The 13,952-nt window shown below is 37.1% G+C and overlaps 1 protein-coding gene and 1 long non-coding RNA gene across 4 annotated transcripts in view; one reads left to right on the top strand and one right to left on the bottom strand.

The window, feature by feature from the left end:
- Positions 1-13,952, bottom strand: part of plecb (plectin b) — a 73,446-nt gene that overhangs the window by 41,241 nt on the left and 18,253 nt on the right. For both annotated transcript variants that reach the window (XM_051131927.1, XM_051131925.1), the window contains exons 2-3: positions 3,357-3,418; positions 705-719 (exon numbers count right to left, since the gene is read on the bottom strand). In XM_051131927.1, the coding sequence (XP_050987884.1) occupies positions 705-719; positions 3,357-3,418 (77 nt within the window). The remainder of the gene's footprint in view (positions 1-704; positions 720-3,356; positions 3,419-13,952) is intronic.
- On the top strand, positions 10,126-13,370 carry LOC127178799 (uncharacterized). 2 transcript variants are annotated; one of them, XR_007829437.1, is made up of 4 exons: positions 10,126-10,211; positions 10,322-10,389; positions 10,646-10,971; positions 12,761-13,370. It is a non-coding gene; the product is annotated as an uncharacterized LOC127178799 (long non-coding RNA). The 2 variants fall into 2 exon arrangements; XR_007829436.1 differs by lacking the exon at positions 12,761-13,370 and having other exon boundaries at positions 10,646-12,157.

The raw sequence follows: 13,952 nt of genomic DNA, 5'->3' as shown, positions 1-13,952 counted from the left end.
AAAATAAAAGTATAAAAAAAAGTTGAAAAGATCTACATTTATTCACTGATAATCGGTTAAAATTATGATATCAAATCTATGGTAAACTGCATTGTGTAAAATGTGACAGAGGTTTAAACATGGAATGGAAAATGAGATTTGGGATTTTTCAAATAGTGTTTCGTTGTTGTTGTTTTTTTTCGTTTGTCCTTATTGAGTTTGCCAGCCGTGGTCACAAAAAAAATAACAGCATGCATGTATGGGTTTGGAAGAATATGAGTGAATGATGACAGCATTTTAGGATTAACTAGCCTTTAACTAACAGTATAACACAGCAAAGCCTTTTCACAATATAAAAAGCTAGCAACTTTGCTTCCTAAAATCTAAATACAATGACAAAGTTGTTGTCACTGTACATACAGTATGTGAGTGAGCAGATGGAGTTTCATGCACAGAGCATGTGATGAGTCAGCTTGGACTTCTTTTGCTGCACTTTGCATTTTTTCTGCATTTTGCATTTTCTTTGCTTCTTTTGCTGCAGATTTCTTCTCTGCAGTGCATGAGACTACAACTAATGGCAACCAATCGGCCATTTTCAAGCTCAAGCTGTGAGCATCGTTCTACATTCCTCCTGTGACAGCAGAAGAGCCTCAGGGAGGACAGGAGAACTGAACATGCGTGTGAGAGAGCAGAGCCTGCTGGGACACGCTGACAGATGGACCTACCTCAGCTCTCTGGTGCTGGAAGAGAGGAAGACAGACAATGAAGAGGAGAGAAGAGCACAGAGAGATGAATGGAGGAATGGAATGATGAAGGGCAACATTAAGATTAGTCTGATTTTAAAAAAGTCCAGAACCTCACACAAAAGCCTTCGCATTAAACGAACGCTTCGTATGAACCACTGATTGTAGATGTTGTTCATGGCTTGCACTTGATTTGTAAGGAAAAAGGAGCCTGGATGTTCTGCCAAATAATTTATTTTGGCTTCCACAGAAAAAGAAAAATCAAAGCTTTTTTTTTTTCCATAACGGAAACTTAACGTCATATTTAGTTCAATACTGTTATACCCTGAGAAACATTCACTGGAAATAATGTTCTAAAATTTGCACTTCATTTTAACTAATATCAATAAGATATTAAATGTTCATACCTTATTGTAATATGAAGGAAAGGACAAAGAAAGGACAAAGAAAGGACAATGAAGGTACAGAGGTCTAAAGATGAGCCAAATTGGCATTACTTCTGAACTTCAGCTCAATAAAAGCAACTGAATAAAACTTCCAGCCTCTTTTCTTTCACAAAAACATCTATTCATCCAACTGAAAGTGAAATGTCAAAGTGACATGAAAACAAGGCAGAGCTCATATTGAGCCACTAGAGGTTGCTCTTGATGCATTAAATATCAGTCAGTATGACTGAACACAACTGCAGAACCTCACACACAAATGATAATGTATATTATGATTGCAATGAGTCAATGACTCTCTAGTGCTATAGTGTATTAAATCACAGTCTGTGTTAGAGTCACACAGTGGAAAAACACCAATTCTGACCTAATCGACGTATGGGTGTATAATACTGTATTAAGTCTTTTATCCTCTATCTCCATATATTCAACTGTCAGCCCATGTTTTCCTCACACATAATCAGCTCTATCAGCACTAAGTAATAAAAACCTCTAATACGTGATAGAAAACAGCTGATGACAAGTACAAACCACAGCACAAACTGTTGTTGTGATCTGTACTGTAAGTGTTTGTCAAGGTCAGTCTCAAACATTTAGTCAGCAAAATAAGTGCGTCCGTGTAGATAATAGGCAAATTATTAAAACATAAGGGATTACACTTGATAACATAATTAGTGAAAACATACTTAGTGTTTGTACTAAATACAAAGAATTTGAACATTTGCTGCCAAGAAAAATTATAGGTTTCTGTAGGTGTGCCTGGATGCACATCATAAAAAGAGAGATGTGATGAAATTATAATATAATTAATATAATGTACAGTGTATAAAACTATTGTTTACCCCAGACACTTCCAAAATCCACAGTAAATAAGGTAGTTTTACAAGATAAGGTATTTGATAAAAGGTCACAAATAAATAAGGAGAAGCATTACCAAAAATGATATTCTGCAATGATAGATACCACTTAGATGTGTAAGAAAAAGTTTTAATTCAGAAGAAAATTCAGCCAGTGAAACATAAATTTACCTGGCCACTTTGGGAGAATACAGTCTCATATGAACTGTGTTTAATCACAGATAAAGGCTTTAAATAAGACCGATCTCTATGTTATCTAATGCTGCTGTAGGGTTAAGATGAGCAGACAAACTCAGCCAAACATCTGCAGCACATGTGCTACTGTTGGCTGGACTGACAAGTGTTCTCGAATATGATGTGCGTGCTGCAAAATGAATCCAGATGTTCTTCACATGCAGGTTTGTTTTATATCAACTCTTTTGTTCTGAAGGAGTCTCTTGTTTTGCCTACAGTCTACGGTCAATGAACAGGCTTGATTGATTTGTACAAGTGCTAATAACTTCCAGTCTTGTCCAGCGTTACGCTGTCATTATCTTTTGTTTGGATTCTCAACACACCCCTTTCTGCTTAAATACTACACATTTCAGACTAGATGATGATTAATGAGCTGTGTGGAGATTTATCACTTGTGCGGACAGGATATGATCTGCTTCTCTACGAATATCTGCCCTAGATATTAACTAAAAGAATCCCACGGCTGATACAAACAGAAATCGTGTTCGGCCCAACAGCTGTTATGTCTCCACAAATGGAAGAGACTTTAAGATGAGTACACTAGTTTCTAAACTGGGTGTTGTGACATAGTGGTTAAAAATTGAACTGGTAACTAATAGTAGTGGTATGTGTGAGCAATATACAGGGAGACATGATAACTTGGTAGAAATTTAACAAGGAGAATTATCTCTCTGTTGTGGTTATGCTCACATGACATCACAGTGCTGCACTGTAATAAAAGCTGACGTGTTTTGAAGCCTTTCTTAAACTGTTTTCTGTGCACACACCCAACGCTTGACTACAGAAAACCACCTATCACACAGTGTGCAACTATTTATTTTCTACTGTTCATTGCACTTCTATTGTTTGTTCTAATGTTATCACAAGCTGTTTATTCGTCTTCAATTAGTTTGAAACTGTTTCAGTTTTTACTGTACATTAGTTAGGCTATTATTAGCTTTCATAACAACACATTTCTAACAAAATTATTACATATTCTGCTGTAATCAAATACAAAAGTAGCATGGAAGTTTGAACAGGAATGGATGGGGATCAAGCAGGCTCAAGAACTGGTCATTTTACCTAAAAAAAAATGTAGTAAATAATTAACATAAAGGTACCTTTATTAAGTGTTTGTTCACCCATTTTGTGAAAGTCTTCTTTTGCACTCTGTCCCGTTCATCTGCAAAAGATAAAGAAAAAAAAATGTAACTCTTCAGCAGAATTCAGAGTAAATGTCTGGGTATGAAGGAATTTAAATGCATCATTTTTAATGTTAAAATACTGTTAATTATTAAAATAGTATTTTGAACTTTCAAATTCTTATAAATAAGCAATTCACAGTTTCAATGCACTGAAAAGCCAACACCGTCTCTGTGATGCTTCTGAATGCTACACTCTGCCCAAAACAATACTCATGCAACCACTAGTGTGAGTTTGTTTCAAACCTGGCTGTTTAATACAGAAACTGCTAAACTGCAAGTGAACACAGAAGTGCAACAAATGAATGCATTTGAAATGCATTTCCTACCCAGCTATTAAACCCCAGCAGCACCCTTGAGGCACACCCATGTGCGAAAGCCGATCTCCTGGTAAAGCTGAAGCGTAATGACTGCAGGAGATGTCTAGACAGCTCCATTGTTAAGTAAAGACGGAGTGCAGGTTTGGAGGGAAGAAAATTTGGATGCCTCAGGCTGGGAAAATTCACCGTGAAGGCAGAAAAGCTTTAATACTAAGTGTGCATCACTCATGACTAACCGAACACCAGACACACCTACAGCCTGCAGAATCATGTTCCTTCATCAGCGTCAAACACAAGAGAACACCATCCATACTGCTGCCTCATACTAATTACCACCACTTGCATCTGTCATCATTACTAGAGAACTAGCAAAGCTCTGTGTTGTTCAGGATAAAGCTGTAATTTGAAGCAGCATGCTCACATTTACGGTTAAAGTTCATTGACCTTAGCTATACTACTGTTAACCATTTGATACATGCATGTTACTTGTACTTGTACTTAATTAACGTGTGTAGTTACACTGTTAAGTTTATCTATAACTGTAACCCAACCCTTTTACAAAAACTAACTACTGTAACCCTTACAACCCTTACCTTTACTCCTAAACCAAACCATACCAGCTCATTAGCAGAAAATGTGGAAATTTTCCAGAATAGCATTTAGTTACAAAGAAATCCATAATCTTGCAGGTATTCAAAGGCGGGCGTACACGGTGCGATTTTTGAGGTCGTACGAGCTCGCATGTGATTTTTTTTTGTTATCGGAGGAAATCGTCTCTTCTCGTATGGTCGGGGCTCGTATGGTGTGTGAGAAATTACGAGACGAGCAGAGTGCCTTACGAGCACTTCCCGACCTTACGATCATTTTTAAACATGTCAAAAAACTTCGGGAGCTGTCGGATTGAAAGCGTGACGTGTGTGCTGTTGAACGAGCCGATTTGTTGAGCAAACTGGAAATGACCAATCAGAAAACCATATAGCAAAAGTCCTGAAGGCAGTTTTATGATTCTGCATTACTGTTCTTCCACAACAATACAACATGTAAGTTGCAGTATGTATACAATAATACCTAAACTATCCAGCATTTTAACATGTATAAAAACAACGTCACAAATTGCAGAAACTTGCATGACACGCAATGATTGTGTAATTTACAATATCTTCCACGACGACGATTAAGAAAAGAAAGCCAAACTCTTTGCCATGCCCTTCGTTTTCTTTTCTTTTTTGTTTTTTCGCAAGCCATTGCTGCCACAAAGAAAAGGATCTCTTCCTCAGAGTCCATGTTTTTGGCGCGGAACTTCGTGAATGTGATTGCCTCGGAAATCGGCAGGTTTTAAAATCGTGCCGTGTACCACTGCGTCCGTAAACAAAGTCACTCGTGACGTGTGCGTGGCCATACGGTCTTCCGACTGTCCGAATTCGCACCGCGTACGGCCGCCCTAATGTTAGTATATAGTAGGTCACTTTAATATATTGTAAATTGTGAAGTGAGTGTTCAAAGTACCCTAAAGTAACAGTGAAAAAATGAGATATTTGTGTAGAAAAATAAGACTTTATGATAGAGATTCACCTCTTCCAGGGAGCGAACACAAGAAGAAAACTGCTGTAAACTCAAATCATATCTCATCTTGAGTTTGTCTAATTGCAAGTAGGATTGGGAAGAACATGAAACCAAATCTGAACCAATAGCACAAGACATCACTTTACCATCCCTAATTTGAAGGATGGTGATGATGGATCATGCTTTGACACTGCCTTTTTGCAGCAATGACTGAGAAACTTTAAAGAAACTATAGGAATCAAGTATTAAGCAGTCCTGGAAAAATGCCAAACTGGAGTGGCTCTCCACCTCATTTCAATTACTTTATGCTTCTGTGGAATCACATGTTCTCCATTCAGTACTTGGGACAATTTTGTCAACTTAAACAGGATATTTTAATGCACAATATGACATACAATTGAAACTGTTTGCTAAGCAACAGCAAGAGTCCTTTAAAACGCCCAGTGATTATTGTGTTGAGGGAAAAGCTGATTCAGACCACACAGACTCGCCTGCAGGACTTCTGCTTCTGATGGGTGGAGTGTGACGAACATATTATGAAATATCATTACCATGGTGACTATCATGGGTGGAGGCAGTAAACCTTGACCTCAGTCATCAACGTAAGACTTCCCTTTAATGTTAGAAGAGTCCTGCTGTAGGTCATGATGTTGACAATTATGAGCACCTTTACGGGGGTCGTCAGCAGACCTTTGTTCTTTGACCGCCATTCACTATCCTCTATCCTCTCAAATGTATAAAGTTACAGCGCTAATGTTTAAACCAACGCCCTCGTGATTCAGCGCACAGCTCCTGCCTTCTAGGGTGTGTGAGGCATGTAAGAAACATCTTTTTTGTCTATAAAATTTAATTTTATCTAGTGTTATTTTATGCAGTGATATATAGTGTCAAACGCACTTTCTCTGTTTGCTCTCCACTGTTTGCTGATGACTTACTGAACGAGCCAATCAGGTGCAGGACTGTGATGACAGGACAACAGCGAATGTCGTCTCAGTCCCACTTAACGCATCTTTACACTGGCAAATACATGTCATCTATTTAAATATTGAGGCAACAGCCTTGGTCAGGTGAGACAGCTTCTGTATGAGACTGTTTATAGTGTGAACTATAGGCACCTGGGCAAAGCAAAGACAGTTTGCAAACATTATAAGGGTAGTGAATTGTTTATTGCTTTACTAAAAAACTTTAGGACTTAAATGCTGTTTTTAATATAATAAGATCTTCTAACATCAGATCTCATTATGTAAAAAATGATATCATATTTTCTATTATGATCCTGTTTACTCAAGAAAAGTGGAAAAATATATTTTCTCATGGCTGTTGTCTTTAATGCAAGAATCACAAACAAGTATTAATATATCAAGATAAAAAATTCTACAAAAAAAATAAAAAAATAAAAAAATCCTAGATTTCCTAGATCCTACACTGGCATTGAAGAAGGCAGAGCCATATACATCACAAAATAAATAAATAAATAAATAAAAAAATAAAAAATATATAATAATAATAATAATAATAATAATGATGCATGTTTTCCAGTAAAATAAGATACATTTATTTTAAAAAAATAATGTGCATAAGGTTTTTCTATCTATGAAACTAAATTAATTCTTAAATTGTTTTTCTTACCCCATTTATGCTTAAATCTTAATCTGACACAGTTTCACTTCTCAATTAAATTGATCTTGTTTTATGAATGGGTCTCACCTTAATTCTATAGTCCACCTTAGACATTCTACTCACTTTAAGTAACTTTGCAACTACATGCCAACTACCATGAGTAATAACAGACTATTAGGTTAGGTTAGTGGAACAAGTTGGCATGTACTTGCAAAGTCACTTATAGTATGTGGAATGTCTAATTGAAATAAAGTGTTACCGAAGAATGATTCAATACCTTTACTAGAAACCATGACAAAAATACTGATTAGGAAACCATACGTCTGTGAACTAAAGAGCACGAGGAGGTGTTTTAGAAAGCTTTCCTAAGTACCTTTTCTGCCTTCCAAGGCTTTCAGCATTCCCTGATAGTACAAGTCATCTGAAGGGATCCTGTCCCTCTCCCTCTCCAGGCTGTCGGTCGAATATTCCCTCCGTTTCTGTTGAGAACTCATCTCCTTTACGTCACGCTAATACAAAGTCACAAACCACAGTTCTTCACAAGCTCCTTATCTTCAAATCGAATGCTGCTGCGATGTTCCCGTTAAGACTCTCCGTTCTGCTTTCTTTCTGTTTAATCCCTGCTGTCCATTTTCTAGCTTTTGTAAATGATGCCACTAACTACAGGTCGTGGGCCTGTTCTTGTGTCGTTCTGATTCTAGCGAGACATGGTGGTTGGAGGGCATTGCGGGATACGCTTGGCCCCGCCTCAGCGCTAAATTGTCATGTTGGTGGAGCAGAGGCAGGAAGAAGGGGTGGAATCAGGGAAAGTGAGTGGGAAGGTGTGTCCGCCAGCATGCCTCATCTAGAAACCCACACCCTCTACAAACATACACACTAAATCATCACAGTCTCTGAAGAATAACGCAACAGGAAGAGGAGAGTGGCGAGTTGTGTAACCACACAAAACGGAGCGCTAAAGGAGAGTGTGGAAAGAGTCATTACAGGAAAAGGATTACACAATCACACTCTAAAACTACTCATGCCAGTTGATATTACACCACGCACACACACACACACACACACACACACACACACACACACACACACACACGCACACACACGCACACCTCTTTAATGATTAACCACCGTAACATACCTGAGTGGTTGGGCAAGTATGACTAACTGAGAGTCTGTGCTGCCAATAAGATAGGGCGAGGTTTTGGGATGGGCCACTCAGGTCTACACACGCTGGAGATTAACAGAGTCCAAACCAACCCCAGTAAAATACATAACCAGAGGCTGCAAAATCAACAGCCAGAAATACAAAGAAAACGTTTTATAAGAATCATTTCGCTTTCTTGTTTGCACGACTGTGTGTTGATGTGATCAAGCTGATCCTGCATGTGCACCATCTTCCATCACTAAAGCGTGTGAAGAAATGTTTGAAGTTGCAAACAACAGAAAATACTATTTCAGTCTATCCGCTTGAAAATTTCAGTGAAAACTGCTCATACGTTAAATTTCTTTTATTATAGGAAGACGTACAGATGCAGCTCTGCTCATGTCATAAAGACATAAACTTACACACTGTTAAAAATAAAGGTTCCAAGAGTGTTTTTGTAGTGATGCCATAGAAGAACCATTTTCTGTTCCCCAAAGAACCATTTCCTAAAAGAATAATTTTGAAGAATAATTTAAAATTCTAAAAAAAAACTTTTTTGACTATGAAGAACCTTTTCTGCATTTGAAAGATTCCATAGATGTTCAGGGTTCTTCACAATAAAGAACCTTTATTTTAAAGAGTGTAGCTTAGAAGATAAAGTTGAGGATGGGGCGTTCACACACACCTGAACAGACCCGCACCGTAAACTTTAAGAAGCTGCTCATCTGACAACCTGTTGAGGCTCGCCGTTAACTATAACAGCCCGAACTTGACAGTGTTTGCAGGAGTGTTAATTTTTTATAATATCTGACATATTCCTCAGCGGATATGGAAGCTGGCGCCTTCCTTTTATATCTGTCTAAATGTCTGAGAAGGTATTAAGGTGTGGCACAAAAACTACCAACACCTATAAAAGCATTTACAACAGTTTTTTCCTCTACGATTTACATTTTTTCAGTCTATGATTTCAAGTTATGTAACCTTATTAAGTCAAAATTACATAGTTATTCATGCATGTATTTATGTATTTATGCATGTATGTTTTGAGATGTATTAAACTGATCAGAAGAGAAAGTAAAGACAATGTTGGAAAGGATTTCTATTTTAAATTGAAATTTCTATTTATCAAAGAATCCTGAAACATAATTTAACAAAAATACTGGGCAGCACAAGTGTTTTCAACATTGATAATAATCAGAAATGTTTCTTGAGCAGCGAATCAGCGTATTAGAATGATTTCTGAAGGACCACGTGACGTGAGCAATGATGCTGAAAAATCACATTTTACAACATATTCACATAGAAACCAGCAATTTTAAATTGCAATAGTGTTTCATAATATTACCTAATAATATTGACTGACTACCTTTACTAACACAAGTATGTAACCTCATATTAGCTTTGATCAGACTTATTTAATTGCACTGCTCTTTCTGTTTATGAAGTGTATTATCTTCGAATTAAATAATTTATTATAGATGTATTTTCCCATTCACATATATAATTATTAGAGTATTAAATCAATTATAATGGGTTAATTATCTAATTTAAACCACAAAGGAGTAACTCTGCTGATAGCAAGGACACATTTACAAATATGTGATGCTCTTTTAATGTGTTTTTAGCAATAAAGCCCACAGGATTACCAGCAGTTTCCATGCAGCATAACATCATTCACAGACCAGCTGATACTTAATGCACGCTAAAATGACATGAGCTGGCTGATTAACAATGAGCACTTCTGAGATTCACAAGATACATGGCGTTATACAAATACAGCCTTTGAAGATATTCAAGAGCTTTGTTTGAGACACGTGATATCCACAACGTGATATCCTTGAGCACACCCATATATTTAGATGAACTTGCCCTTAAGTGACATCTAAAAAAAATAAAAAAGTGTGCTTGGTTCTCAGCCAGAGCTGCAATATGGACCAGGCTTTATTCCAACAGTCAAGTCTACACAAGACCAATCATTCACCGATCCTCCACACACGCAAGGTGAAGCATGATGATTTTTGAATCAATATCAAGTATTTATCTCTCATCCTCACATAAACACACCCTAGATCTTTCTACGAACCACAGGCACACAAACCTGCTCTGGATCCGAGGTCAAATGAGAAGGTGCAGATTTTCCTTTTTTCTTTCTCTTTTTTTATGAACAGTTAGAACAGTTTTTTTTTTCTTAAAAAAAAAAAAAAATTCAAAAATGCATATCATATTTGATACAACAGGTTTTTATGGTTCATATAGTATGAAATAGAGGATAAAGATCAAAAAACAGCTGATATATGAACAAAAGGTAAGATGAAATTCTGAAACTCAACTTTACTATTTGAAATACAGCTATAACTATTTGCATGAAATGACATAAATATAAGTTGTCACACTATATCGGCAATAATACGTCTTGGTATTGTGATATTTAAATGATTAATTTCCTTATCAAAATGCAATGCAATCCAATGCTGATTGAGAGATGAACAAGTAAACGTTCCTCAAAAGCCTGATGATCATATTTGAGACTTGCTGATTTTATTCTTATGTTTACTTTATAGCAGCAAGAAGACACATGAGGCACGAGCTAAAGGTGAACATTTGCACAATTATACTAAAAAGCATTTTACTTGATAAAAAGCATGAACTATCAAACAGACGACAGAAGGCATACGACAGATTGTGTGTAACAGGTTATTCAGCAAAGTTTTATTCATGTTGATCATTTAAAGGCTTTAGAAAAGTGATATGCTACGTTTTATGTGGTTAAACAAACAAATTCCCATCCCGTACAGGCAGAGTTGACAGTGTATAGAAGCAACCTGGAACATCACAGATAAGACTGAAGGTCGTCTTCTAAGATAATGAGGCCGATGTTATAAGAATGGTAACTCCTCACATTCCTGTGTTAGGCGTATCCAAACTGCATTAGCTGTGAAAGTGCCTCCCAATCCCAACTTTCTCTGTGGATCTGTCTCTCTCTTTGCGTGTGAGAGCGTGTAGAGATTTGTCTGTTTGTCTGTCTGTCTGTCACACCTGGAGAGGAATGTGTGCACATCTGCTTTGATCCACCTGAATTGCAGACACACCCTGTCCTTCCCGACCAGAACATCACAGACACCTGAGCTCTTTCTCTCCCGCAAGATGCGTCTTTACTGGAAGCCGTGATTAAGTGGCTTTCCATTCGCTCATAATTCCAAGAGCTAGGAGCATTGATACTGAGCAGTGTTGGCTCTGTGCTTATCTAAATGTGATGTGATAGCACTGGATTTGGGGAAATCTCAGTTTAGCTGGAGATTCACAACAGAACGTCAACAGCAGCAGCTGAGATCTAAAATAACCCATTAGAGCCGCTGCACTCGTCTCAGCCAGCATGGAAAACAGAGGGAGCTGCCAAACACTTTTGCAAACTCACTCACAGGCCTCTTGAAAAAAATGATGACATGCACTTTAAAAGAGTAATACTAAATTTATATGAAGAGTTCAGATGCAAAACCAGCTAGAAGCCATCTCAGTCAAAAATGAGATAATACTGAGTGAATGCTCCTGACACATAGTATACGTCCATCAAATACTTTTACTTCAAACTCGCTAAATTCCAGCCTCAGCCCAATCAGAAGTACCAGTACTTATACCTATACAAACCTATACCTATACAAAGTAGCCAGAAAGAAATGCTCATTTTAAAGGATTTACAGTAGAGGCATCTGAACTCTTCATATATTAAAGTCATCAAGAAATCAAAAGGCACCAGATTCACTTTCTTATGGCACATTGACTGCTCGTCATTAAATCTGCATGTTAAAACTTGCTCTAAAACAATTTCATTCTTCCACTGAAGTCAATCTGATAAATCTGTTAAAGCTTAACACGTTTCAGTCTCGCTGTTGCGAATCCTGAGTCATGCCAAATTTGAGCATAAAACACAACAAGGAGGTACTTTTTCAGGTTGCTGTCCTTCAAAAACCCTGTTTCCCATCTGCAAACTAACCTGGTCATGACTTGCCGGTTGAATTTTTGCACTGTGAAAAGTGAGATATTACAGGAGGTCAAACTTTTGACATTTTTGGGGAGAAAAGTTTTGCTAGTATTTTTCATAATAAAATTTAAAAAAACTAAAAAATATATAAAAATAAAATGTAGGCACATGTTTAGTATATTTTTATAACGTAATTTAAAATATTTAAAACTGAATTGTTTTTGTTGTTAAAATGATTAAATATCTCCGGGTTCATGCAACCAAAAATGACCTTATTTTTAATTTGAATGCATCCTGTTCTGTGTATGATTCACTGGTGAAAATTCAAAAACTTGCTCTCTTTTGTCTTTCCTTTTCTGACGATGAATGCCTTTTACATTTCTATACTGCATACACTTGTTTTTAGTAGTTTTCTCATTTAGTATCAAGTTGCATGCAGCAATCATTCACATCATGAAAAAATGGCTTCGGTTCAGGGTTTCACATTGACTTCAATAAATAATTTGTCTCCCTCTCCTGGCCAGTAATTAGGACGTAATCGTAAAACTTGGCAGGCAACTTTACAATGGCTGAGGTATCTGAACAGCTGAGGGAAACATCATCTCTAAAAGATAAACATGACGCACACACGGCGTCTCAGTGACCTGAATGAGATCAGATGAAAACTATGACACGTCTTCTGCTTTTTCTGCCTTAGTGACATAATAACTGCTTACATCTGAGATGCTGGTGATGCAGATCTAATGGACATTTGAGAAGAGTTGTCCAAACACACAGTAGCCATGGAAGCAGATGAGAAGAACACAGTCTTACTCATGTCCGTATTTATAGCCTGAACGCAAGTCATTCAGAGGAAGGACTGGCCGCCCTGGGATGATTCATTACTTATTGTAAATTACTTCACGAAACCAAAATATATTTAAGAAAGGATGAGTGTTAGATTACACTCCAATCACACCATCGGCTTACATCAAATCAAAAATTGCGGCACCTAGAATATTCTATGTAAATCCCCAGCTTTATGACCTTTACACCTGTTGAGGAAGAGAATAATTCCAGTTAAACATTTCAGTGTTAGCTGCAGTAAAGATAAAGGAAATAAAAGGATGTGAAGACTCAACATTATTTGCTTATCTGTGTATAAGAGTGAAATATCAACGGGTCAGTCCACACTTGTCTGACTAAAACCTGAATGTCATCCAAAACTAAAACAGTGTGATTTTAATGAAGCATTTGTCCTGTTTTATGCTGTATCACATCTTCAGTGAAACAAAGTTTTAGCAATGAAGTATTAAATCAAAATATAATCATTTTAACACTAGATGGCGACAAAACACAATTTCCACAAGAGGAAAATGCATACGGTGTGCATTTACCATACATTTTCTTTATAAAACACCATTCTTCCTGACAGATCTCACTGAAAATGGTGCGACTATGACAGAAAACTGTGAAACTGAAGTAAATGACCTGCCATTTCTTTCTAATCCGCCAGCAGAAACTGCTTGTGAATCAATCATTTTGCATGTTTAATTTTACTGTCATCACATTGGCTGCTGTGCCTTTAATGGGCAGGGTTATGGATCCCTTAATTGAATGGATGGGCGTGGCTAAGTAAGACAGTTTAGCGAAAGTAAAAATGACTATATATTCACAATAAAATGTAAGTTTACAATGTATTTAAACAGTAATATTTAAAGTAACATTTAAGTAACATTTATTTAAGCAACACTGCGGCAGTCATGGCCCAATGGTTAGAGAGTCTTAGGTTTGTAACCTAAAGGTGAAATTGAAGGTGGGGATTGTGAATGAACAGCATTCTTTCCACCTTCAATACCATGACTGAAGTGCCTTTGAGCAAGGGACTGAACCCACAATTGCTCCCCGGG

This window comes from Labeo rohita, chromosome 16 (assembly GCF_022985175.1).
Source record: "Labeo rohita strain BAU-BD-2019 chromosome 16, IGBB_LRoh.1.0, whole genome shotgun sequence".
Taxonomy (NCBI): Eukaryota; Metazoa; Chordata; class Actinopteri; order Cypriniformes; family Cyprinidae; genus Labeo; species Labeo rohita.
Note: the sequence above shows the minus strand (reverse complement) of the source record. Positions and strands in the feature narration are given on the sequence as shown.